Below are 25,579 nucleotides of genomic sequence, written 5' to 3' on the forward strand. Positions count from 1 at the left end.
TGAAGTAGAGATGACAGAAGCGATCTGTCAATGGTGAGCGAGATAATGAGGTCAGACTGGATGAAGAATTGTGTAAAATCTTGCAGCATGGTGACTCTGTTGCGGAAATACGGTGAGGAAGAGTTTGTGGATGAGAGAAGATATCTCTGTAAGGTGGGCACTTTTACTGTACATTTGAAACTGTCAACTCAACAGCTGATTCAATGGCCACTAAACTCCCGCCTCAGCTTGACAGATGTAGTCCATGAACAGCGTGGACCCTGTGGGTGAGCTGTCACATGCAGAAGGTGAGCTGAAATTCACTCTTGAGTGGCTTTAAACAAGCCACTAATTACCTGAAATGGATCGCCTGCTTTGAACCCGCTGCTGTGTGTCGGGTGTGCTCAGCACTGACAGACCCAACATCGGGGAAAGGGGCGTGGCGGCAGGTTCACAGCGGGGTCCTAAGCCACTGGGGGAAAAAAAATACTTTCCCACCCGATCCCCCGCGAAATCCAGCCCCATGTAATTGCCAACAGATAGCATAACAGGTCGGAGTCAGAGAATACCTTGGGAACAGTGATCACAGATGGACTTCATACAAGGGGAAAGAAATCATGTCTTTGCCACTATCGTTAGGGAATAATTAGAAATGAGAAAAGTGCCTGAGGATTGAAAAGTAGCCAATATAACACCACTCTTTACAAAGGGGCATGGTGACGCAGGGAACGATAGACCAGTGAGTCTAACATCGATTGTGCTGGCATCTTGAGAAAGATGATAATGAAACACTTAGAGAGGTTCAGTCTGGTAAGGGGGAATCAGCATGAGAGGAAAGTCTTGTCAACAGATTTATTGGAATTATTCAACAGACTTTGTTGACAACAGAAGTTCTATGGCTGTGATATATTTAAATTTCAGCAAAGCTTTTGAGATTGTACCATAGACGTGTTTATCTAAATAGTATGGAATAGGAGTCAAGTTTCTGAGATTATTTGAAAATTGGCTAATTCAGAGAAAGCAGAGAGTGGTTAAGAATGGGAGTTACATTGATTTGGGAAGAGGCCACTATCTTTAGGGAATAATTAGAAATGAGACAAGTGCCTGAGGATTGAAAAGTAGCCAATATAACACCACTCTTTAAGGTGCCACAGGGGTCAGTATTGGTGTCATTGTCAGTTATAATTGATTCTGAGCTAGGGACAGAAACAAAGCAGTCGGAGGTTGCAGATGGCACCAAATAGAGGTGGTAGTGAGAGTGTCAAACAATCAGGAACAGGCAAACCAAATACAAATGAATAGGTTGGCAAGTTGGGCAGATAAGTGGCAAACATATTTAATCTGCACAAATATAAGATTGTGAGACACAGAAAGGGAAATAAACAGTGGAGATAAAAATGAAATGGCTCGAGGCTACAGGACACATCACGGAAATGGGGTGTGGAGATATTGGTGGATAGCTCAGTGAAATTGTAGTAGCACAAGGAAGGCTGATCAGATCTTGGGATGTGCAACAGAGAGATCAAGCACAAATCCCGGGAATTGACAATGGGCTGGATTTCCCAGAGTATCTTTCTGACACCGCCGTGACCCCGACACTTTTTCTGGTTCAGGGTTACTTAGCATCCGAGCGATTCCCGCTGGTAAGAGGGAACCCATCATTACCTACCAAAAGAATTAGGTAATGTTCCAGTGGGATTGCCTCTACCACACCTGAAGTGGTGGCAAGGGACATTGAAGAGCCAGAAGACTCCTGATAAATAGATAAACTTTTTCAGACCTCAGCTGAGGAAGAGACTTACAAAGTTAGGTACACAGGGTCCGAAATGGAAGTGGAGAAGTACTCCAGTAGGCCTCATCCCTTCAGTTATATGAATTGGAGCCATGTGTGCCGTTAACTTGGGCATATTGCCACCTTTCACCAGGGAGTCCTGGGGAGCAACAGCAAGAGGGAATGTGGGAGGCAAACGGAGTTCAGGGCGCGATGAGGGAAATTAGAAAGTAAAGATTTGATGATGTATATTAGAAAAGCATGAAGATTGTAGAAAAGGTTTTGGGATGTTAGTAACACTTTAGCTTGAATGGTAGATTCTGCAATGAGTCTGTACTCCTTTAAGATGCTCCTTAAAACCTCTCTCTTTCACTTGCCCCTGATGTGGCTCAGTGTCCATGTACGTAGATCATTAAAATGTCATGGACAGGTACAGAAAATAATCAAAATGGTTAATGGAATGCTAGCCTTTGTATCTAGAGGACTAGAATATAAAGGAGTAGAAGTTATGCTACAGCTATACAAGGAGATCTGTGAAGTGCTCCTTCCAGCGGGCACTCAATGCCTCGGTGTCCTTAATGAGTGCCTCTCCATTCTTGGCCAGCAGTGGGGTGGGACCTTGGATGCTTGGGCTATAAATGATATTGACTGCGCTGAAGAATGCTCGCACGTCATGGTTGTCGTCCAGCTGCTGGATCGCGTGTGCTTTCCCCACCCACCATCTATTTAAACTACATATAGATTGGGCTAACCAAACTGGTAGCAATGCGGTGGAGGAAGATTTCCTGGAGTGTATTAGGGATGGTTTTCTAGACCATTATGTCGAGGAATCAACTCGAGGGCTGGCCATCCTAGGTTGGGTGATGTGTAATGAGAAAGGACTAATTAGCAAACTTGTTTTCTGAGGCCCCCTGGGGAAGAGTCACCATAATATGGTAGAATTCTTCATTAAGATGGAGAGTGACACAGTTAATTCAGAGACTAGGTCCTGAACTTAAGGAAAGGTAACTTCGATGGTATGAGACGTGAATTGGCTAGAATAGACTGGCGAGTGATACTTGGGGGGTTGAGGGTGGATAGGCAATGGCAAACATTTAAAGATCACATGGATGAACTTCAACAATCTGGAGTAAAAATAAAATGGGGAAGGTGGCTCAACCGTGGCTAACAGGGGAAATTAAGGATAGTGTTAAATCCAAGGAAGAGACATATAAATTGGCCAGAAAAAGCAACAAACCTGAGGACTGGGAGAATTTTGTAATACAGCAGAGGAGGACAAAGGGTTTAATTAGGAGGGGGAAAATAGGGTATGAGAGGAAGCTTGCTGGAAACATAAAAACTGACTCCAAAAGCTTCTCTAGATATTTGAAGAGAAAAAGATTAGTGAAAACAAACGTAGGTCCCTTGCAGTCAAATTTAGGTGAATTTGTAATGGGGAACAAAGAAATGGAGGACCAGTTAAACAAATACTTTGGTTCTGTCTTCACGAAGGAAGATACAAATAACCTTCCGGAAATACTAGGGGACCGAGGGTCTAGTGAGAAGGAGGAACTGGAGGAAATCCTTATTAGGCGGGAAATTGTGTTAGGGAAATTGATGGGATTCAAGGCTGATAAATCTGCATCCTAGAGTACTTAAGGAAGTAGCTCTAGAAATAGTGGATGTATTGGTGATCATTTTCCAATAGTCTATCGACTCTGGATCAGTTCCTACGGACTGGAGGGTAGCTAATGTAACACCAATTTTTTAAAAAGGAGCGAGAGAGAAAACGGGAAATTATAGACTGGTTAGCCTGACATCAGTAGTGGGGAAAATGTTGGAATCAATTATTAAAGATGAAATAGCAGCACATTTGGAAAGCAGTGACGGGATCGGTCCAAGTCATCATGGATTTATGAAAGGGAAATCCTGCTCGACAAATCTTCTAGAAATTTTTGAGGATGTAACGAGTAGAATGGACAAGAGAGAACCAGTGGATGTGGTGTATTTGGACTTTCAAATGGTGTGCAACATTGGTGTGCAACATTAAAGCACATAGTATTGGGGGTAATGTACTGACGCGGATAGAGAACTGGTTGGCAGACAGGAAGCAGAGAGTTGGGATAAATGGGTCCTTTTCAGAATGGCGGGCAGTAACTAATGGGGTGCCGCAGGGCTCAGTGCTGGGACCCCAGCTCTTTTCAATATACATTAATGATTTGGATGAGGGAATTGAGTGTAATATCTCCAAGTTTGCAGATGACACTAAGCTGGGAGGCAGTGTGAGCTGTGAGGAGGACGCTAAAAGGCTGCAGAGTGACTTGGACAGGTTAGGTGAGTGGGCAAACGCGTGGCAGATGCAGTATAATGTGGATAAATGTGAGGTTATCCACTTTGGTGGCAAAAACACGAAGGCAGAATATTATCTGAATGGTGGCAGATTAAGAAAAGGGGAGGTGCAACGAGACCTGGATGTCATGGTACATCAGTCATTGAAAGTTGGCATGCAGGTACAGCAGGCGATGAAGAAGGCAAATGGTATGTTGGCCTTCATAGCTAAGGGGTTCGAGTATAGGATGCGGGAAGTCTTCCTGCAGTTGTACAGGGCCTTAGTAAGGCCTCACCTGGAATATTGTGTTCAGTTTTGGTCTCCTAATCTGAGGAAAGACGTTCTTGCTATTGAGGGAGTGCAGCGAAGGTTCACCAGACTGATTCCCGGGATGGCAGGACTGACATATGAGGAGAGACTGGATCGACTGGGCCTGTATTTACTGGAGTTTAGAAGGATGAGAGGGGATCACATAGAAACATATAAAATTCTGACAGGACTGGACAGATGCAGGAAGAATGTTCCTGGTGTTGGGGAAGTCCAGAACCAGAGGACACAGTCTAAGGATAAGGGGTAAGCCATTTAGGACTGAGATGGGGAGAAACTTCTTCACTCAGAGAGTTGTTAACCTGTGGAATTGCCTACCGCAGAGAGTTGTTGATGTCAGTTCATTGGATATATTCAAGAGGGAGTTAGATATGGCCCTTACGGCTAAAGGGATCAAGTGGTATGGAGAGAAAGCAGGAAAGGGGTACTGAGGTAAATGATCTTATTGAATGGTGGTGCAGGCTCGAAGGGCTGTATGGCCCACTCCTGCATCTATTTTCTATGTTTCTATGTGTCTATGTTTCTATTCTTTAGGTTGTGGTTTTTTTGTTGAACCTCGGCCTTCAGTCGCCTGTAGAGCTGCTTTGCTGCTGCCGAATTGGGTTGCTGCTTTAAGTTCAGCAATGCCTTGCGCTTGCGGCTTATTAGCTTCGTGTCTATCCTCCCAATGGATTTGCAGGATCTAGCAGAGTCAGCACTGGTGGTACTTCTCCAGCGCTTTGAGGTGTCTATATATATATATATACTGTATATAATCTACTGGGACGATAGGTGCACCAACATCAGTGTTCTCGCTCAGGCCAAGATTCCCAGCATCAAAGCACTGACCACAATCGACCAGCTCCGTTGGGCGGGCCATATCATCCGCATGCCTGACAGGAGCCTCCGTAAGCAAGCGCTCTACTCGGAACTCCTACACGGCAAGCGAGCCGCAGGTAGGCAGGTGAAACACTTTGAGGACACCCTCAAAGCCTCCTTGATAAAATGCAACAATCCCACCGGCACCTGGGAATCCCTGGCCCAAGACCGCCCTAAGTGGAGGAAGAGCATCGTCGCTGAGAGCACGCAGAAACCAAGCGCCGACAGCAGAAGGAGCGTGCGGCAAACCAAGCTCACCACCCACCCTTTCCTTCAACCCACTGTCTGCCCCACTTGTTACAGAGATTGTAATTCCCGCATTGGACTGTACAGCCACCTGAGAACTCACTTTTAGAGTGGATGCAAATCTTTCTCGTTTTCGAGAGACTGTCTATGATGATGATGACAGCTATACAAAGCCCTGGTTAGACACACCTAGAGTAATGTGAGCAGTTCTGGGCACTACAACTTTGGAAAGATATATTGGCTTTGGGGGTTTGAATTATGAGAAGAGATTGCACAAACTAGGGTTGTATTCCCTAGAATTTAGAAGGTTAAGGGGCGATTTGATTGAAGTTTTCAAGATAATAAGGGAACTGATAGGTTAGATAGGGAGAAACTATTTCTGCTGGGGAATCTAAAGCTAGAGGGCATATCCTAAAAATTAGAGCCGAGCCTTCCAGGAGTGCAGTTCGGAAACACTTCTACATGCAAAGAGTGGCAGAAGTTTGGAATTCTCTTCCGCAAATGGCAATTGATGCTAGGTCAATTGTTAATTTTAAATCGGACATTAAAAGATTTTTGTTAACCAAAGGTATTAAGGGATATGGGGCAAAGGCGGGTAAAAGGAGGTATATGGAGGTAGATTGCAGATCAGTCATGACCTCATTGAACAGCGGAACAGTCTTGAGAGGCTAAATGGCCTACTCCTGTTCCTATGATCTCAAATTTTGTTTGATAGTTTGTCCTGTGAAGCAACCTGTGACGTTTTATTATATTAAAGTCACTATATAAATGCAAGTTGTTGTTGTCTTAATTTCAAGGAAGTGGAGTTCGTGTTTACGCATCATAGGACAAAGCCAGATTGCTTAAATATCTTGGGTGTGGCTTTATCTCTCAGAGCTATTCCGGATCCTTTGGCTCATTTGCCTTTTACTGTACCTGAGACAGCCAGGAAGTCATCAACAGAAGTGATGTCATCGACGGCCTCGGTCAGGACTCGTACTTGCTTCTCCCATTGGTCTTTGAACACATCCATGTTGTCTTGGGCAACTTTACTCTGGGGCCTAGCAGCTAGGGTCAGTGCTGCATTAATTACCTGAAAGAAAAAACACACTCAGAAATGTAGCCAGGCTAAATTTCTTACAGCTCTTAACATAACTACAGCACTCAGGAGCCGAGGGAATGCTCCCCAAGTTTTTAATTCTGGACAAAGAAAGAAGCTCTGGATGAACCCAATGTACAACATTGCATGTTGCATTGCCTATTAAAACACAATCCTGACTGTTGTGCAGAAAGCCAGGAATCATTCCCGCTTATCAAATTTAATAAAACTTATATTCTCAATCGGTTATTTTAACCCCTTGTGCATTGATTCTATGTTTTATAAGTTTGTGCTGTTTCTGCTTCATGCTGTAGTATTTGGCATCTGTATATTGTTCGGGGCCCAGAAGAGGTGAGGGTCCAGGGGCAGCACGGGCCAGTCCACATTGTGATTTATGGACAGTAGGAGTATGTGTGTGCACTAGGCCTATGCAGCAGAGCTTGGTCTCCAGTGATCTTGGTTAACCCTTGCCACTGGACCAAGACCTAGCTCTGTCAAGCCCATGTGGTGGCTGGTGTGCAACGGCCACCCCACGTTAAAAAAATCCACTCACAGGCATCTTCCACCCTTCAATATGTCGCTCAGGACCTAGAATGTCAGGTCCCTCATTAAAACACCTTGGACTCATTCCTTTTTGGTGTGGAAGTGGGTCATCCTCGACACGAGGGACTGCCTAATACGATTCATTAATCTGCAAATGAATCTAACCAAGTAGTTTTAGCCTGCACAGATTGGTGTGATAGTGTGTATTTTCTGAGTCAAAGAGAGAGAAGAATGATGTGGGCATCAATGTTCCCCTTGTCCGGATCTCCCGTGCAGACTGGCTCACCGGCTTTTAAATGCAAAAATCGCGCATGCATGGATTATTGGGCCCGCATGGCCCAGCAAAAAATTAGAGGGAACATTGGTGGACATCCCACCTTATCTCAAAAGGGGAGGTGCAACAAAACCTGGGTGTCATGGTACATCAGTCATTGAAAGTTGGCATGCAGGCACAGCAGGCGGTGAAGAAGGCAAACGGCATGTTGGCCTTCATAGCTAGAGGATTTGAGTATAGGAGCAGGGAGGTCTTACTGCAGTTGTACAGAGCCTTGGTGAGGCCACACCTGGAATGTTGTGTTCAGTTTTGGTCTCCTAATCTGAGGAAGGATGTTCTTGCTATTGAGGGAGTACAGCGAAGGTTCACCAGACTGATTCCCGGGATAGCAGGACTGACATATGATGAGAGACGAGATCAACTGGGCTTGTATCCACTGGAGTTTAGAAGAAGGAGAGGGGATCTCATAGAAACATATAAAATTCTGACGGGATTGGACAAGTTAGAGGCAGGAAGAATGTTCCCGTTGCTGGGGAGTTCCAGAACCAGGGGTCACAGTCTAAGAATAAGGAGTAAGCCATTTAGGGCTGAGATGAGGAGAAACTTCTTCACTCAGAAAGTGGTTAACCTGTGGAATTCCCTACCGCAGAGAGTTGTTGAGGCCAGTTCGCTAGATATATTCAAAAGGGAGTTAGATATGGCCCTCACGGCCAAAGGGATCAAGGGGTATGGAAAGCAGGAAAGGGGTACTGAGGTTGAATGATCAGCCATGATCTTATTGAATGGTGGAGCAGGCTCGAAGGGCCGAATGGCCTGCTCCTACACCTAATTTCTATGTTTCTATGTTTCTATGATCATCATGCTATAATTAATCGGGCAAGCTAAACATTGCATGGCATTTAGAAACATAGAAACATAGAAACATAGAAAATAGGTGCAGGAGTAGGCCATTCGGCCCTTCTAGCCTGCACCGCCATTCAATGAGTTCATGGCTGAACATGCAACTTCAGTACCCCATTCCTGCTTTCTCACCATACCCCTTGATTCCCCTAGTAGTAAGGACTTCATCTAACTCCTTTTTGAATATATTTAGTGAATTGGCCTCAACAACTTTCTGTGGTAGAGAATTCCACAGGTTCACCACTCTCTGGGTGAAGAAATTCCTCCTCATCTTGGTCCTAAATGGCTTCCCCCTTATCCTTAGACTGTGTCCCCTGGTTCTGGACTTTATAAGGGTACAGGTTTCAGCTCTGGTTACAGTTAAACTGCAGCTTTAGCATTGGTGCAACCTGACTCTGGAGCAAAATGGTGTGACACAGCCTGGAGGGTTGTGTAAATGCACCCTCAAACTGCTTATAGAAACCGCTTTTGGGTTCAGAACACAAGATAAAAGTGTTTGCAAAGAGCCCATACGTTAGACTGTATCTAAATACATCTGTTGTATTGAATAAGCATCAAAGTATTAGATTTTTGCTGTAATATTATGGTATGATTTTTATACCACCAAACTTGCCTTAAAGGCAGGGAACAAATTCAATTATTGATATATCTGTTGCTATTAGCTTATTGATAATTAGCTAATGAACACTGGTGCAATGCAAAAAATAGCACATTGATAGGGAGTGATGACGCAATCAAAAGCCCTGATCTATGCATAAAATCTATATTTATTGGTAGCTATGAAAGGCAATTCTATTTCTGCTTAGATGTTGGGAAGTAATCAGCATGAACAGTGATAATAATTCCAGGGATTCGCTTCTTCCTAATCTTTTTTTCTCCTCTTTCCCTCCCTCCCAAAGGCATTGGAATATAGTTTCATGGGCAGTGGCGGCCCTGTAGTATCTCAATCAACTATACATGCTTCATGTGCAGGTTTTACAGAATCAGCAAACTATTCGACTTGCTGGGACCATCACTGTTGCTCAACCCTGCCCTCACCTAGCAGTCACATACATATACTTCCAGCTGGGGACTGCTGGGAAGCAAACAAGAGCAGAAGCCAGTCTGATTTTACCCTTCTTCTGATTCTGGGACACCAAAGGCAACTGCTGCCCTAGGAAAAGATCAGTGATCTCAGCACAATTCAGCGATTTTACTGGTCGCTAACTCAATGCCGCAGCATACAGCCCACATATCCAGAGAAGACTCCCTGGCCCCCGTTTTGCCAAAACTTGCTTTGGAAAAATTGATAAAGATAAAGGAACTGAGATTCTGTCCTTGACTCCTGTAGATTAGGCAAACACGTCTTGGCCGACACTCCAATGCAGTACTGAGATTCACTGTCAGAGGTGACGTCTTTCGGATGAGACGCTAAACTGAAGCCCCGTAAAAGATCCCATGACACTATTTCAAAGAAGAGCAGGGGATTCTCCCCGGTGTCCTGGACAATATCTATCACTCAATCAACATCACTAAAAACAGATTATCTGGTCATTATTACATTGCTGTTTGTGGGAGCTTGCTGTGCATAAATTGGCTCCCATGTTTCCTACATTACAACAGTGACTACATTCCAAAAGTACTTCATTAGCTTTAAAGTGCTTTGGGACGTCTTGAGCTCGTGAAAGGCACTATATAAATGCAAGTCTTTCTTTTCGATTAGTGACAGGAATTCTTCTGTGGCCAACTGTACAGTTTATGCAACATCTGAGTTACACAGGAATCATTGTTGTTCATCGCACCCAGCTACAATCTCATCAATGAGTCAAAGCTGTGGGTCATTTATTGACACTGAAACAAACGTGATTCCGCATTACTGATCGCCATCCTTGCCCTGGAGGCAGAGTCTGTAACAACCTACATTCATACAACCCCTTTAACATCGTCGAACAGCAGCAGGTGCTTCACAGAGGAGGAGTGGCTGCTCAGCAGTAATGGAAGAGTTAGGAAATGTGACCAAACCCAAGTTGGGGCGGATTTTCAGCTCCTCGCCGCTCCGTTTTTTGCCCTGGAGCGATGGGCCGAATGGCCTCCATGTGTGCTGTAAATTTCTATGATTCTTTGATTTATAAACCCGCTCCTCTGCCACAGCCTTGCCCCAAAGATGCAACTTCCTCCAGCCCTATGTTGGCAGCAAGCCTCCAGCACCCCACAGCGATCCTCAGGTCCGGTTTAGCAGCGGCGCTGGGCAGCACCGTCCGGAAGAAGTGCAACAACCCTGTTTTTTTTTTAGATTTGTGTTGTGGTGGCATGGGCAATGTTATGGAAATGCTTTTGTGGGTTTTCTTTTGGAGGGTGGGGGGGGTTTCTTCCCCCCACCCCCACTCTAGCATCTCTCGGAGCACTTCCGGGCTGGCTCTTTAGCTCGGGAGTTTCCCATCCTAACACCCTAAGAGAGGTGTGGAACACTTCCCTTAGTGCTGCGCCCCCTGACGCAGGGCCCAGCTGCCCAAACTTACTTATTGAGACGCAAACTGTTCCCGGGCGCAAACTTTACCATCCCATTGTCATTATCGCCCCAAAAACATCAAAGCCGAAAGTCCAGCTCAAGGTCTTTCAGGCGTTTTTTACGCATCGAATGGTTAGGATTTGGAATAGGGTGGTGCAAGCATAGAAAATAGGTGCAGGAGTAGACCATTCGGCCCTTCGAGCCTGCACCGCCATTCAATAAGATCATGGCTGATCATTCCCTCAGTACCCCTTTCCTGCTTTCTCTCCATACCTCTTGATCCCTTTAGCCGTAAGGGCCATATCTAACTCCCTCTTGAATATATCCAATGAACTGGCATCAACAACTCTCTGCGGCAGGGAATTCCACAGGTTAACAACTCTCTGAGTGAAGAAGTTTCTTCTCATCTCAGTCCTAAATGGGCTACCCCTTATCCTAAGACTATGTCCCCTGGTTCTGGACTTCCCCAACATCAGGAACATTCTTCCCGCATCTAACCTGTCCAGTCCCGTCAGAATCTTATACGTTTCTACGAGATCCCCTCTCATCCTTCTAAACTCCAGTTGATCCATTCTCTCCTCATATGTCAGTCCAGCCATCCCTGGAATCAGTGGTTAATAACTAATGTGTTATATTCTGTCTTAAATTCTGATTCAACATAATATACCCACCAGATCGGTTTACAGTCGATCCTGATTATTAAAATACCCTAACTTGGCTATTTCTAACAACTCCCCTCTATTCCTTCCACCAATAACTTTAAATCTATGCCCCCTGGTTATTGACCTCACTGCTAGCTGTTTCCTATTCACTCTATCAAGGCACCTCATAATTATATACACCTCAATTAAGTCTCCCCTCAGCATTCCCTGTTCCAAAGGAAAAAACCCCAGCCTATCCAATCTTTCCTCATAGCTAAAATTTTCCCGTCTTGGCAACATTCTCGTAAATGGGAATGAGTATTTTGAATTTCGTGCAGAGGGTCACGGAACTAATGAAGGTGAGCAAGAACAGGGGTGATGAGTGAGGGGGACTTATTGTGGGATTTGACGAGAGCATCAGAGTTTTGGCAAGCTGGAGTTGTTATAGAGTGAAGCTTGGGAAGCCAGCAGGGTGTGAGTTGCAGTACTCGACTCTGGAGGAATCACAAATGTGGATAAGGTCACAGCAGGAGTAGGGAAGGCAAGGACAGAGGTGATAGGGTTTGAAGCTCAGCTCAGAGTGAAATGGGACACCAAGGTTGCGAACAGTTAGGTTGAGCCTGTTTGAGTGGTTAGTGCGAGAGATGGAGTCAGGGGCAGGGACCAAAGGTTTTTGCCACATATCCCAGCTCATCCACAAGCTGATGTCTGAAAGCAAACTGAGAGCACAGAGGTGGTTGTTTCTCTGACAATGGTGGGGGAGAGCTGGCTTTCAATCCGCAATGTTGTTGGAACTTAACCGTGCCTACAGATACTGTTGACAAGGGGATAACTTGTAAATGAGGAAAAGGAGGGAGCCGAGGATGTAACACAATCCTACATGGCTCCCAATGTGATGGTGGCTGGGGAAGTCAGAGGGGGAGAGGGTGTGGGCAGGAAGGAACAATCAGATTTTTGTGCTGCACCAGAACAATTATTTACAGATATTCTCTTGTTTTTCCTACACTCACCAACCTAACAGGACACTCAGATTCATCCAAGTATCTCAAAATTGCAAAACACCAATAGGGTTGGCAGACCAGCGAATAGCATGTGACTGCCTGAGCTCTGGGAATAGCCAGAAGTCTGCTGATGCTATTCCTCGAGTTTTTGGAGGAAGGGAAAACAGATGGGTAAGGAATTCCACAACTTTGAAGTCTGGGGAATTTAAAGAACACCACAGGCCATTAAAACAATGATTTAAGCCTTGTAAGACAAGAGCAGTAGCAAACTTTACCATCACTGGTTCTGTGACATGTTCCCATGAAATTTAATTGCATGGGAGATATAGAAAGCAGCAGTGTCTTTACTTATGAGCAGATAAAGGTCTTACACGAAAATACCTTCAGTCAATTTGTTATTTTCAAAACATTTCGATATTTTGAGCTCTGCTCCTGAAAAAAAGCCCCAGGGAGTGTAGAATATATCTGTATTAGCAAATCAAAGTGCAACATTATGCCCTCGTTAGCAAACCTTTTTTACTCACTGTCAAAAAAATCCATTTACTGTGTTATAAACAATTGTAATCTTCAAAGGCTCCATTTTAAAGACGTGTTTAAAAAAAGTAAACGTAGAAAACATTTTCCTCTTCATCTTCAAGCCTTCTTTGATGCCGCTTAGGTACAGGGTGAGAAACCTGTTTCCCACCCAAAACCACATGGGTGGGGCATATATACATTTTTAAAATCAGGATTGTGGTAAAGTTAAATAATTTTCTGGTTTTTTATACATCGGGAGAGTGAATACTATCGCGGTCATTTCCTCCAGCTGTACAACCCTCCGAGAACTCTACATTCCTCCAATTCTAGCTTCTTATGCATCCCTGATTTCCTTCATCCCACCATTGGCGGCAGTGCCTTCAACTGTCTTGGCCGTAAGCTCTGAGACTCCCTCCCTAACCCCTCCAGCGCCTCCTTTAAAGCTCCTTAGAAACTATCTCTTTGACCAAGTTTTTGGTCATTTGTTCTAATGTCTTTAGCTCTGTGTTAATTTTTGTCTGAGTGCGTTCCTGTGAAGCACCTTGAGACGTTTTACTACGTTGAAGGTGCTATATAAATTAAAGTTATATTCTTACTGTTGTTGAATATAAAAGAGATGGTGATGAATAAGTATAAGGCATCAGTTAAACCATAGTTGGACTAGTGTGTGCAGTTTTGGACACTCCATTATGGAAAGGGTATTACAGCTATGGAAAAGATTGAATGTATATGGATGATACCAGGTATGAGAAGACATAATTATAATGAGCGTCTTTAAAAATCTGGGTCGTATTCACTGGAGACTAGAAGGCTAATAGAAGTGTTCAAAATTCTGTCTGCGCTTTTTAGGGTAAACAGTGAAAGATGACTGGTTGGTGAATCAGTAACAAGGGGACTACAATGAGGATTAGTACCAGAAGCATAAAGAGGAGATGAGAAGATTGCTTTCCACACAATGGGTAATTAGAATATGGAAAACATTACCACAAGTGGCTAGTGAAGCCAACTAAATCACAACTAGAATTAGGTGTCAAAGTCTCAGGAGAAGGGATCAGCCATTTAGGACTGAGATGAGGAAAAATGTCTTCACCCAGAGGGTTTTGAATCTTTGGAATTCCCGACCCCAGAGAGCTGTGGATGCTCAAGGCATTGAGTATATTCAAGATTAAGACTGAGATTGATAGGTTTTTGGGCGAAGGGAATCAAGGGATATGGGGAAAGTGTGGGAAAATGTCGATGTATAAGTTCAGCCATGATCTTATTGAATAGCAGAGCAGGCTCGAGGGGCCGTATGGCCGAGTTGGCAGGGCCACAAAGGGCACGAGGCAGACGGAGCAGTGAGGCCCATCCAACCTCAACTGACCTGTGAATATAAGTAAAAAGAATTGAAATGTGACACCACAGGGAAGCAGGTGAGTGATTGGTTGGTCAGTATTACTTTCTTTTTCTTGGGCATTGGTTTAAATTAAGAGTGGGATTAAAATTCTAAACATTCAAAACATGAAAACTTAATTTATTAAATACATTACTGATGGCAGGGCTGTTGCATGTGGAAGCTGGTTGACCCCATTGAGGTCCACGTCGACCACATCTGCAGCAAGTGTCTGCAGCTCGAAAAACTTCTGCTCCTTGTTGATGAGCTGGAGTCCAAGCTGCAGACACTGCGACACATCAGGGAGGAGGAGAGTTACCTGGACACTGTGTTCCAGGAGGCAGTCACACCCCTTAGATTAACTATTTCAAATTTGGTCCGTGGTCAGGGACAGAAGTGTGTGACTATGAGTGAGGCACGTATGGGGACCCTTTGTAACTAGTGGGATGCCACAGGGATCAGTGCTGGGACCTCAACTATTTACAATTTATATTAATGACTTGGATGAAGGGACCGAGTGTAATGTAGCCAAATTTGCTGATGATACAAAGATAGGTGGGAAAGCAGGTTGTGAGGAGGACGCAAAGAATCTACAAAGGGATTATAGATAGGCTCAGTGATGGGCAAAAATTTGGCAGATGGACTATAATGTGGGAAAATGTGGTTATCCACTTTGGTAGGAAAAACATAAAAGAAAATTATTATTTAAATGGGTAGTGATTACAAAATGTTGCAGTACAGAAAGATCTGGGGGTTCTTGTACATGAAATGCAAAAAGTTAGCAGGCAGGTACAGCAAGTAATCAGGAAGGCAAATGAAATGTTGGCCTTTATTACAAAGGGGGATGGAGTAAAAAGTAGGGAAATCCTGCTCCAATTGTACAGGGCATTGGTAAGACCACACCTAGAGTATTGCACACAGTTTTGGTCTCCTTATTTAGGAAGGATATTCTTGCATTGGAGGCAGTTCAGAGAAGGTTCACGAGGTTGATTCCTGAAATGAAGGTGTTATCAAAGGAAGAAAGGTTGAGCAGGTTGGACCTATACTTGGAGTTTAGAAGAATGAGAGGTGATCTTATTGAAAGGTATAAGATTCTGAGGGGGTTCAACAAGGTAGATGCAGAGAGGATGTTTTCCCTCTAGAATCTAGAACTAGTGGGTATAGTTTCAGAATAAGGCGTCACCCATTTAAAACAGAAATGAGGAGGAATTTCTTCTCTCAGAGGGTCGTGAATCTTTGGAATTCTCTGCCCAAGAGAGCTGTGGAGGCTGGGTCATTGAATATATTTAAGATGGAGAGAATGTTGAATGATAAGAGAGTCAAGGGTTATGGGGAGCAGGCGGGGAAGTGGAGTTGAGGCAAGGATCAGCTCAGCCATGATCTTATTGAATGGTGGAGCAGGCTCGAGGGGTTGATGAGCAGCTCCAGCAGCTTACAGACCTTGAGGAGCGAGTGCTGCGACTCATTGGACACCAGGTGGTGGTTGCCGTGGCCGTCAGCAACATCTACCCACTTGGAGGCAACAACAGTATCTTCATCCCCTCTCCTTCTCTCATCCCACTTCCCCTTCACACCAGAAGCCTTTCTCACTTTCCAGCTCCTGATACTGTCTGCATTCTGTGCTCCATTCCTGCCCCCCTGCTCTCACCTTAACACGAGTCTTGTGCTTTTAAGCTTTCAGATAATCAGCAACCAGATGACCAGCCTGTCCCTGAGCCTCCCAGTGACAGTGAAGTGAATGGTGACAGATTAGTAAAAGGGGAGGTGCAACAAGACCTGGGTGTCATGGTACATCAGTCATTGAAAGTAGACAGGAAGGTACAGCAGGCAGCAAAGAAAGCAAATGGCATGTTGGCCATCATAGCGAAAGAATTTGAGTATTGGAGCAGGGAGGTCTTACTGCAGTTGTACAGGGCCTTGAGTATTGTGTGCCGTTTTGGCCTCCTAATCTGAGGAAAGACTTTCTTGCTATTGAGGGAGTGCAGCCGAAGGTTCACCAGACTGATTCCCGGGATGGCAGGACTGACATATGAAGAAAGACTGGATCGACTAGGCTTCTATTCAATGGAATTTAGAAGAATGAGAAGGGATCTTATAGAAACATTTAAAATTCTGACGGGACTGGACAGGTTAGATGCAGGAAGAATGTTCCCGATGTTGGGGAAGTCCAGAACCAGAGGTCACAGTCTAAGGGTAAGGGATAAGCCAAAAAGGACTGAGATGAGGAGAAACTTTTTTATCCAGAGAAATGTGAACCTGTGGAATTTTCTACCATAGAAAGTTGTTCAGTCCAGTTCGTTGGATAAATTCAAAAGGGAGTTAGACGTGGCCCTTACGGCTAAAGGGATCAGTGGGTATGGAGAGAAGGCAGGATTGGGGTACTGAAGTTACATGATCAGCCATGATCATATTGAATGGTGGTGCTAGCTCGAAGGACAGAATGGCCTACTCCTGCACCTATTTTCTATGTTTCTATGTTTCGAAGAGGAGGAGGAGCAAAGCACGGCGTCACTGCATCTCTGACCTGCAAGCACCACCTCAGATACTAGCACTACATGATCTTTAGAGGCAAATTTAGTCGAGGGGTCTGCACTGGGTGATGAACTGGGGGCGAGCGGGCTGCAGCAAGGCCAGGAGGAAAGTTTGGCTCAGGAGCCAGCTCCCCAGAGGGCGAGTTCACTTGTGAATTCTGCTGCACAGGACTCAGATGAGGACCTCAATGGAGAGGCGTTCACAACAAGGGTGATGGCCATGCAGTCGGAGATGATAGGTGTAATGGCAAGGATGCCCGAGAGCATCTCGGAATAGTAAGGAGCATGCAGGAATCCACCTCCAACATTGCACAGAGCTCTGCGCACACTATGAAGCTCATGAATTCCACTCTGCAGAGGATGGTGGACTCCCAGAGAGACCTTGGGGACCAGACCTCATGATGCGTGCAATGGGCGATGTGGCCGCTTCCATTGCAGCACAGGTGGAAACCACGCAACGTCTTGGTGCTGTAATGAGGACAATGGATGGTGGCATCGAGGTCTCAGACTGCTCTCATGCAGTCTCAGCTGGATAACACGCAAGCTCTGACTGCTGCAATCGTCGCTGGGTCCACCACAGTCCACCGGGGATCTCATGGTGTCGCAGCAGGCCACCAATCTGTGCTCCAGTGGGTCAGTAGAGCAGGAACCTGCTGTCCTCTCTCAGGATGATAGCATTCCTGATCCCACCACTGCCACTCTGCCATTGCACTTGTCACAGCCTGTCATGCAGCCAGCCCACACTGCCGCCGCCCAGCCTGAGGTGGTGCCGTCTACAGCTGGGCCTTCCAGGCCCAGAGCTGGTCGAGGGCCTCCTGCAAGGTAGTCTCTGGCACCGATACTCAGCAGCTTCCCACCAGCCCTGCGGCAGCCACTGGGGAGACACTTCACAGGAGCAGTAGATGAGGAAAAGGCACTGTAAAGAGAGGAAGTAAGGGTTTGCACAAGTAATATTGTCGTTGTATATATGTGGTTACTGAATTTGGATACATTTATGAATGCAATGCGGCAGATTTGGCGCTGTGTCTCATTTCAGCTTTGCGCTGTGATAGGGAATGAGAAATTGATGGAATGATGGGGACGTGCGAGCAACCAGGAAGTGGCCTCGAATTCACTGAATCCGAAGTCTGATGAGGCGGTCACGGGCCGTCCTTCCACAAGGCCGATTGAGTGGCTGTCTCCATCCTCGCTGTTGTTCGCGCTCCTGTTCCTCCTCCTCCTCCTCCTCGTCTTCCTCTTCCTCCTCCTGAGGTGGTGCGGCTATGCCTGGTGGCAATGACTGCACCCTCAGGATGGCCAAGTTGTGCAGCATGCAGCAGACGATGACGAAAAGGGACACCTTCTTAGCCCAGTACTGGAGGGTTCCTCCTGAGCGGTCAAGGCACCGGAACCATTGCTTGAGCACTCCGATGGTCCATTCAAAGATGTTCCTGGTGGCAGTGTGGCTGCCATTATATGACTGCTGGGGTTGCGGAGGGGCGTTGTGAGCCAGGTGGAAAACGGATAGCCCTCGTCTCCAGCAGCCAGCTGTGAGCTTGATGTGATGGCTGGAACAGAGCTGGCACATCGATCTGGCGCAGGATGAAGGCATCGTGGCTGCTGCCAAGTCAGCAGGCATTAATGGTGAGGATTTGGTGCGTGTGGTCGCACACCAACTGCACCTTAAGTGAGTGGTAGCCTTTGCGTTTACGGAATACCTCAGAATTATTGTGCAGTGCCCGCAAAGCAACGTTGGTGCAGTCAATGGTGCCCTGCACCATGGGGAAACTCGCTATCCTGGCAAAGCCACATGCACGCTCGTGCTGCTTCTCTCTGGTGACCATACAATCATAGAAAAATTACAACACAGAAGGAGGCCATTCGACCCATCGTGTCTGTGCCGGTGAAGGGAAGGAAATGGAGTCCCTTCTCCTTCTGCAGAGAGCATCTGTGACCTCGCGAATGCAGCAATGCATGGCGAACTGCTATATGTTAAATATGTCTCCTGTTGCACACTGGCAGGATCCACTGGCATGGAAATTGAGGGCAACAGTGACCTTGACTGCCACTGAGAGAGCCATGCTAACCCTGGTCAGAGGCTGGAGGTCTGGTTGCAGGAGGTGGCAGAGCTCTGTGACCACATCCTTGGTGCAGTGGAGCATTCTAAGACATTGCTCCTCAGTGAACTTGATGTCGGAGAAGTGCTCCCGGAATATCCTGGGAGGATAGGGCCTCCAGTTGAGAACTCTGTTGGACCTCCTCCCTCTGGCATCATTTTACAATCTTTCTCTCTGCCTCAGCTGCCTCCGACTTTGAGGCTGGAGGGTGAGGTCCAGTGGCAGTACAGCTCCCATTAACGTATGGAAATGTGGAACTTTTAAACCTTACCTGAATGATCCTGAATAATTTTTATGAGGCAGAAGGCTCCTGAATCTGAAAAACGATTAAATCGCTCAAAACGGTTGTTTGCCCATCTCAAACTGACAAGGCAGCATTCTTTGCCAGATGTTGATGCCTTTAAATACCACTCGCCCAGCGGCCACCGACTGCATACTGCCTCCCCCAGCGGCCGTTGTTGAGGGCAGGCGGTCAGGCAGGGGGCGAGAGTGAATTTCAGATCCAGGGCGGTATTGGGGCGCTGCGCACCGGATGACGTCATGATCAACGGGCGCTAGGGACAGAGGTGGTAAGTCTTAGCGCTAGCGCAAAACCGCCAGGAGAGTTCGTGGACGTCGTTGAATTTGCGTGCCTGGTCAGGAACCCATTAGCACCCCGTTACCGCCCCCTGCAGGCGCTAACTGGAGGCGCAAACCAGGTCAATTTCTTCCCCTTAGCTCTTTGCGCAGCTTTACATTAGTCCCTGTTATAATTTGAAGCATTTCACAGTGCAACACTGAGCCAACTCTGTCAACTACCTGAGATAGGGTTCTCCAGCCTCCACTACTATACAACATTGTGGGGCCGAAATTGCCCCTTCCGATAAGGCCTCTGGCCGCCTGAAAGTGGCGGCCACAGGGCGGCAGGGAATCTTGGGTGCCAGGCCGCTGGCCCGGCTGAAACCCTCCCTGGTGACCCAGTGTTTGCTAAAGTGGCTGCAGAGTTCGCAGCAGTTCTCCCCTTTAACTGAAGGGGAGAGGCATAGTGACGGGCCAGCGCAATGACTGACAGCCTCAGCTACACCGCCCTGATGCATGGGGAGGCCAGAACACATCGAAACTGGTGGGTGCGCTTCGTTTCAGGCAGTGGGCCATTTCGACCCCTGTAATTCTGCATTCAAGAATGAAGTAACCTGTACACATGAATGAGTGGACCTACTGGCGTAGAAACCGGTATGCGTCGTAACCATTTTTTTCAGGTATAAAACGGGTGCAAAGCAAACCCATTTCGCAATGGATCAGCCTGTGCCCAAACTGCACAGGAGTTAGTCCAACCACTAAACTTGTGGGGCCTATTTCTCAGGCATCTGGGTGGATGACAAAAACAGGCGTTCGGACCTTGAATATGCAAAGCCTGTTGAGGGCCCCATTTAGAAACTTGTCTCGGATGAGCATGGAACATCGGTACGTTGGGGCCTGCTCCACTCCGCGGATCTTCTGAGACCTCTGCAGCTGCTAACTGAAGATAGGTTTTGAAAATGTTTTGATGTAAAAAGAGACGTCTTGGTTCATCCAGAGGAGCCCTTCTGAATCCACAGGAATTGAGAACGGAACTTCCCAAAGCCCGCTCAGACCAGCTCCCCAAGCCCCCTCCCAGGATTTGCTTGAGGGTCACTGCCGGCACAAAATTGAAATCTTCGCTCGGATGAGCTGCCAGTGGAGGTATGACCAGCACTGGTTCCTCGCTCTGGGTATGCTGCTGAGGCCCGATTGCCCGATCGATCCTCGGGCCTCTTGCTGCAAATGGGGCCTGGCACATTTCTGCTCCGTCATGCGCTTGTGGACATTGCATTTGAACGTTGTGTCGGGAGCTTTAGAAACAAGAAAAGCCCCACCCAGTTTTTTGACTGCAGTCAGCCCAACACAAAGGATGAGATGGAACTGAGCTAGTTCACTAAGGCAGGGCCCAAGACTGCCCATGGCGATCAAGAGAACAGGCTGCATATGACCCTGATTTACTTTACAGAGATGACACATGTGAACAGCAGATCAATTGGGCTTTTGCGTCCAAAAGGTCTGATATATACAAGAGGTCTACTGTGTGGCATGATACATTTGATAGATAAGTGGTAGACAATCTTCTTTAATGATGGTGCAATCACAAGAGCAAGTACTTTTGAAAATCGGACAAAACAAAACGTGATTGGAGTAAAAAACATCCTTCAGTGATACTGAAATTGTAAACGGCGTGTGAATTTCTTTTACCTTAATTATACAATCTATTAAAGCTCCAGAACTATCAGCTGGTTGTTCAGAGTAACATATGCAGTGTGTACATGACGGGTATGAGCAGCAACATCGAAATGGGTTCAAATAACATTATAAACCACAAATAAAATGAGATTAAAGTGGTTTCATCTCATATGAACAGGAGTCTGTGAAAAACCTCAAATACACGATTAAATATTGCTTATTTTTATAATACACACACTATCCTATTGGTCCTCAGTTCAGAAGTTTCCGGTCAATATCTAAATGTACCTGCTGTTTCCTCCAGTCTTATTGGAATTGAATCTTTCTGTGTATACTCAGATATGAAGGTAGGTTGCTTTGCTAAGCCTCTTCCGTTTCGCAGGAATTCCTCATGGAAAGTCGTCGTTTTGACTGTTACTTTCGTACCCAAGTCCAGATCATTTACAACACCACCACTTGCATTTCTGCAATGCCTTTTGTTAAATATGGAAGAACTCCACAAGACTGAGTACTGTGAGCTAAAACTGAGTCTCTTTAATATAGCTCCAGAGTGCCTGAGCAGCATGGCAGACAACCTTTTATACTCCCTTGCACGAGGTGTGCAGGTGACCCTTGGGCCTCCAACAGTTGCGCCCTCTGTTGGCAAGTCTTACACAGTTACAATGTTTACATACATAGCATCACTCCCCCCCCCCCCCCCACCAAAGTCTTTGATACAAATTATTTACAAGTTGAGATGATCCGGGGCCCTACGCTCCCTGGTTGATCATCTGAGTTCAATCTCCGCCATGGGTGAGTTGGTCGGACCATTGCTGCACTGCGGCACGGCTGGTCTGACAGGGCTGTTGGGAATCGTGGTTTAATCCTCTTGATTGACAGCGAGGTCGATTGCTGGTTGGGTGTGTGTTGGTGGATCGATGATGTCCTCTTCAGATAGTTCTTGGCTATCGGTGAACCACAGTTTGGTCTGATCCAAATGCTTTCTGCACGTTTGTCCATTCAATAGTTTGACTGTAAACACTCTATTCCCCTCCTTGGCCAAGACAGTGCCAGCGACCCATTTATACCATCACCATAATTAAGGACAAACATCGGGTCATTAACATCAATATCACGCGATACAGCCGTGCGATCGTGGTACATGTTTTGCCGGTGATGCTGGGTTTCCACATGATCATTTAAATCCGGGTGGATTAGGGAGAGTCTGGTTTTGAGTGCTCTCTTCATTAATAATTCTGCAGGGGGAACCCCAGTGAGTGAGTGAGGTTGTGTCCGGTAGCTGAGCAGAACCTGAGATAAGCGGATCTGCAAGGAGCCTTCCGTCACGCGTTTCAAGCTCTGCTTGATAGTTTGGACTGCCCATTCCGCTTAAACGAGGCAGAGCTGACATGCTTGATACCATTGCAGGTCCTAAACTCGTCGAATTCCGAGCTGGTGAAACACGGTCCATTGTCACTGACAAGGACGTCGGGCAAGGCATGGGTGGCAAACATAGCCCGGAGGCTTTCAATGGTGGCAGTGAATGTGCTGGATGACATGATTATGCATTCAATCCATTTAGAGTAAGTGCCCACTGCAATTAAAAACATCTTTCCGAGAAAGGGGCCAGCAAAATCTACGTGGATCCTGGACCACGGTTTGGAGGGCCATAACCACAGACTCAATGGAGCTTCCCTTGGTGCATTGCTCAACTGTGAGCACATGTTGCACTGGTGTACGCATGACTCTGAGTCCGAGTCAATGCCGGGCCACCAAACATGCAACCTGGCTATAGCCTTCATCATGACTATGCCTGGGTGGGTATTGTGTAGGTTGCATATAAACGTTTCCCTGCCTTTTTTTGGCAAAACCACGTGATTACCCCATAAGAGACAATCCGACTGGATGGACATTTCATCTTTGTGTCGGTGCAACGGCTTAATTTCATCTTGCATTTTCCCGGGAACGGCCGACCAGCTCCCATTGAGGACGCAACTTTTTACAAGTGATAGCACAGGATCCTGGCTGGTCCAGGATCAAAAGCTCTCAAAAGCATCCATGACCAGAAGCAAGTCTGCGGGCTGCGCCATTTACACCCCAGAAGTGGGCAATGGTAGCCGACTGAGGGCATCAGCACAGTTCTCCATGCCTGGTCTGTGGCAGATAACATAGTCATAGTCGACAATGTTAGTTCCCATCTTTGGATGCGGGGCGAAGCATTGGTGTTTATATCTTTGGTTTCTGAAAACAGCGAAATGAGCGGTTTGTGGTCGGTTTCAAGCTCAAACTGAAGTCCAAATAGGTATTGGTGCATTTTCTTAACCCCATATACACATGCTAACGCCTCTTTCTCAACCATACTGTAGGCTCTTTCATCCTTCGACAGAATTCTAGACGTGTGCGCAACTGGTTGGAGTTTTCCCGAAGCATTGGTTTGCTGTAACACACAGCCGACCCCGTACGAAGATGCATCACAAGCTAGCACTAATCGTTTACACGGGTCATGCAGTACAAGTAACTTATTAGAACAAACTAGGTTTCTGGCCTTCTTAAAGGCTGTCTCTTGAGATTTACCCCAAACAAAGTCGTGACCCTTATGTAGCAACATGTGCAACGGTTCCAGCAAAGTGCTTAACCCAGGTAGAAAGTTATCAAAATAGTTGAGGAGTCCCAGGAACGAACGCAGCTCCATCACATTCTGTGGTCTGGGTGCATTCTTCATGGCCTCTGTCTTTGAGTCCGTGGGTCTGATGCCGTCTGCCGCAATCTTTCTCCCCAAAAATTCGACCTCTGGCGCCAGGAAAACACACCTTGGAGCGTTTCAACCTGAGTCCTACTCTGTCTAGGCGACTTAGAACCTCTTCCAGGTTATTCAGGTGCTCTGTGGTGTCACGACCGGTGATCAGGATGTTGTCTTGAAACACAACGGTGCGCGGAACCGATTTCAGCAAACTCTCCATGTTCCTCTGGAAGGTGGCAGCAGCCGAGCGAATCCCAAAAGGGCACCTGTGGTATATAAACAGTCCTTTGTATATGTTGATGCACGTCAATGCACAGCAGCCAGCTCCTGTGTCATGTAGGCGAAGGTTAGGTCCAACTTAGGTGAATGACTTCTCCCCCGCGCCCCCCGCCCCCACTAACGTTGCGAACAGGTCATCCGCCTTGGGTAGTGGTTACTGGTCTTGTAACGAGACTCGGTTGATCGTTACCTTGTGGTCTCCACAGATTCTGAAAGTGCCATCGCTTTTCAACACCGGAACAATCGGACTGTCCCACTCTTTGAACTCAACTGCCGATATGATTCCCTCTCGTTGAAGTCTGTCCAGTTCGATTTTGACTTTCTCCCTCATCATATATGGAACCGCTCGAGCCTTGTGATGAATGGGCCTTGAATCAGGGACCAAATGGATCTGCACCTTGGCGCCTGTGAAGTTGCCGATGCTTGGTTCAAATAGCGTCGGAAACTTGCTCAGAACTTGGGCGCACGAGGCATCATCCACTGAAGATAGTACTTTGATGTTGTCCCAGTTCCATTGAATCTTTCCCAGCTAGCTTCTGCCGAATAGTGTTGGGCCATCGCCTGGTACAATCCACAGTGATAAATCAAGCACAGCTCCATCGTACGAAACCTTAATTGCCGCACTGCCAGTGACTGGTATGAGCTCTTTGTTGTAGGTGCACAGCTTTGTCTGAATCAGGCTTAGTTTGGGCCTTAGTGCCTTGTTGCCCCACAGTTTCTCAAAAGCCTTCTGGCTCATACTTGACTGACTCACCCCCGTGTCCAACTCGATCGATACCGGAATGCCATTCAATTTGACTTTCAGCATGATAGGAGGGCTCTTGGTGGTGAAGGTGTTTACCCCATATACTTCTTCCTCGGGTTGAGTTGCCTCTCTTATTTTGCGGATCCGCGCCGGATGGATCATCCTCTGCTGACTCTGCCTCATGGTGAGTCGCAGCACTCTTGCACATTCGCTGGAGGTGCCCCATTGTTTCGCAGCCTTTGCACACGTGGTGCTTGAATCGACATTGATGGGCTCGATGATTACCCCCGCAGCGCCAACATGATGCTAATGGACTTGCATTCACGCCCGATGGTGGACTCTGAGTCATCCTAGGTCTTGCAGCTGCAGACGTGTAGGCCCTGCCATATGCAGTTCTGCCTGCGAGCGACATTATTTTATGCACAGTACTTGCCGGTGAGCTTCGATGCTGGGAAGATATCTGTCTGGTATTATTGCTCGTGGATATGAATACCTGGGCTATCGTGATGGCCTTGCTCAGGTCTAGGGATTCGGCGGACAGCAGCTTGCGAAGAATGACCTCGTGGCCGATGCCAAGCACAAAAAAGTCCCGCAGCATTTCCCCCAAAAATCCAGCAAATTCGCAAGTTCTCGTAAGACGTCTCAGGTTGACGACATAAATCGCCACGTCCTGGC

The 25,579-nt window shown here is 46.6% G+C and overlaps 1 protein-coding gene across 4 annotated transcripts in view; it reads right to left on the reverse strand.

Annotated features, from left to right (window-relative positions):
• ctnna2 (catenin (cadherin-associated protein), alpha 2) overlaps nt 1-25,579 on the reverse strand; it is a 1,881,920-nt gene that overhangs the window by 352,899 nt on the left and 1,503,442 nt on the right. For all 4 annotated transcript variants that reach the window (XM_070866818.1, XM_070866819.1, XM_070866821.1 and 1 more), the window contains one exon: nt 6,405-6,561. In XM_070866818.1, the coding sequence (XP_070722919.1) occupies nt 6,405-6,561 (157 nt within the window). The remainder of the gene's footprint in view (nt 1-6,404; nt 6,562-25,579) is intronic.

This window comes from Pristiophorus japonicus, chromosome 2, assembly GCF_044704955.1.
Source record: "Pristiophorus japonicus isolate sPriJap1 chromosome 2, sPriJap1.hap1, whole genome shotgun sequence".
NCBI lineage: Eukaryota > Metazoa > Chordata > Chondrichthyes > Pristiophoridae > Pristiophorus > Pristiophorus japonicus.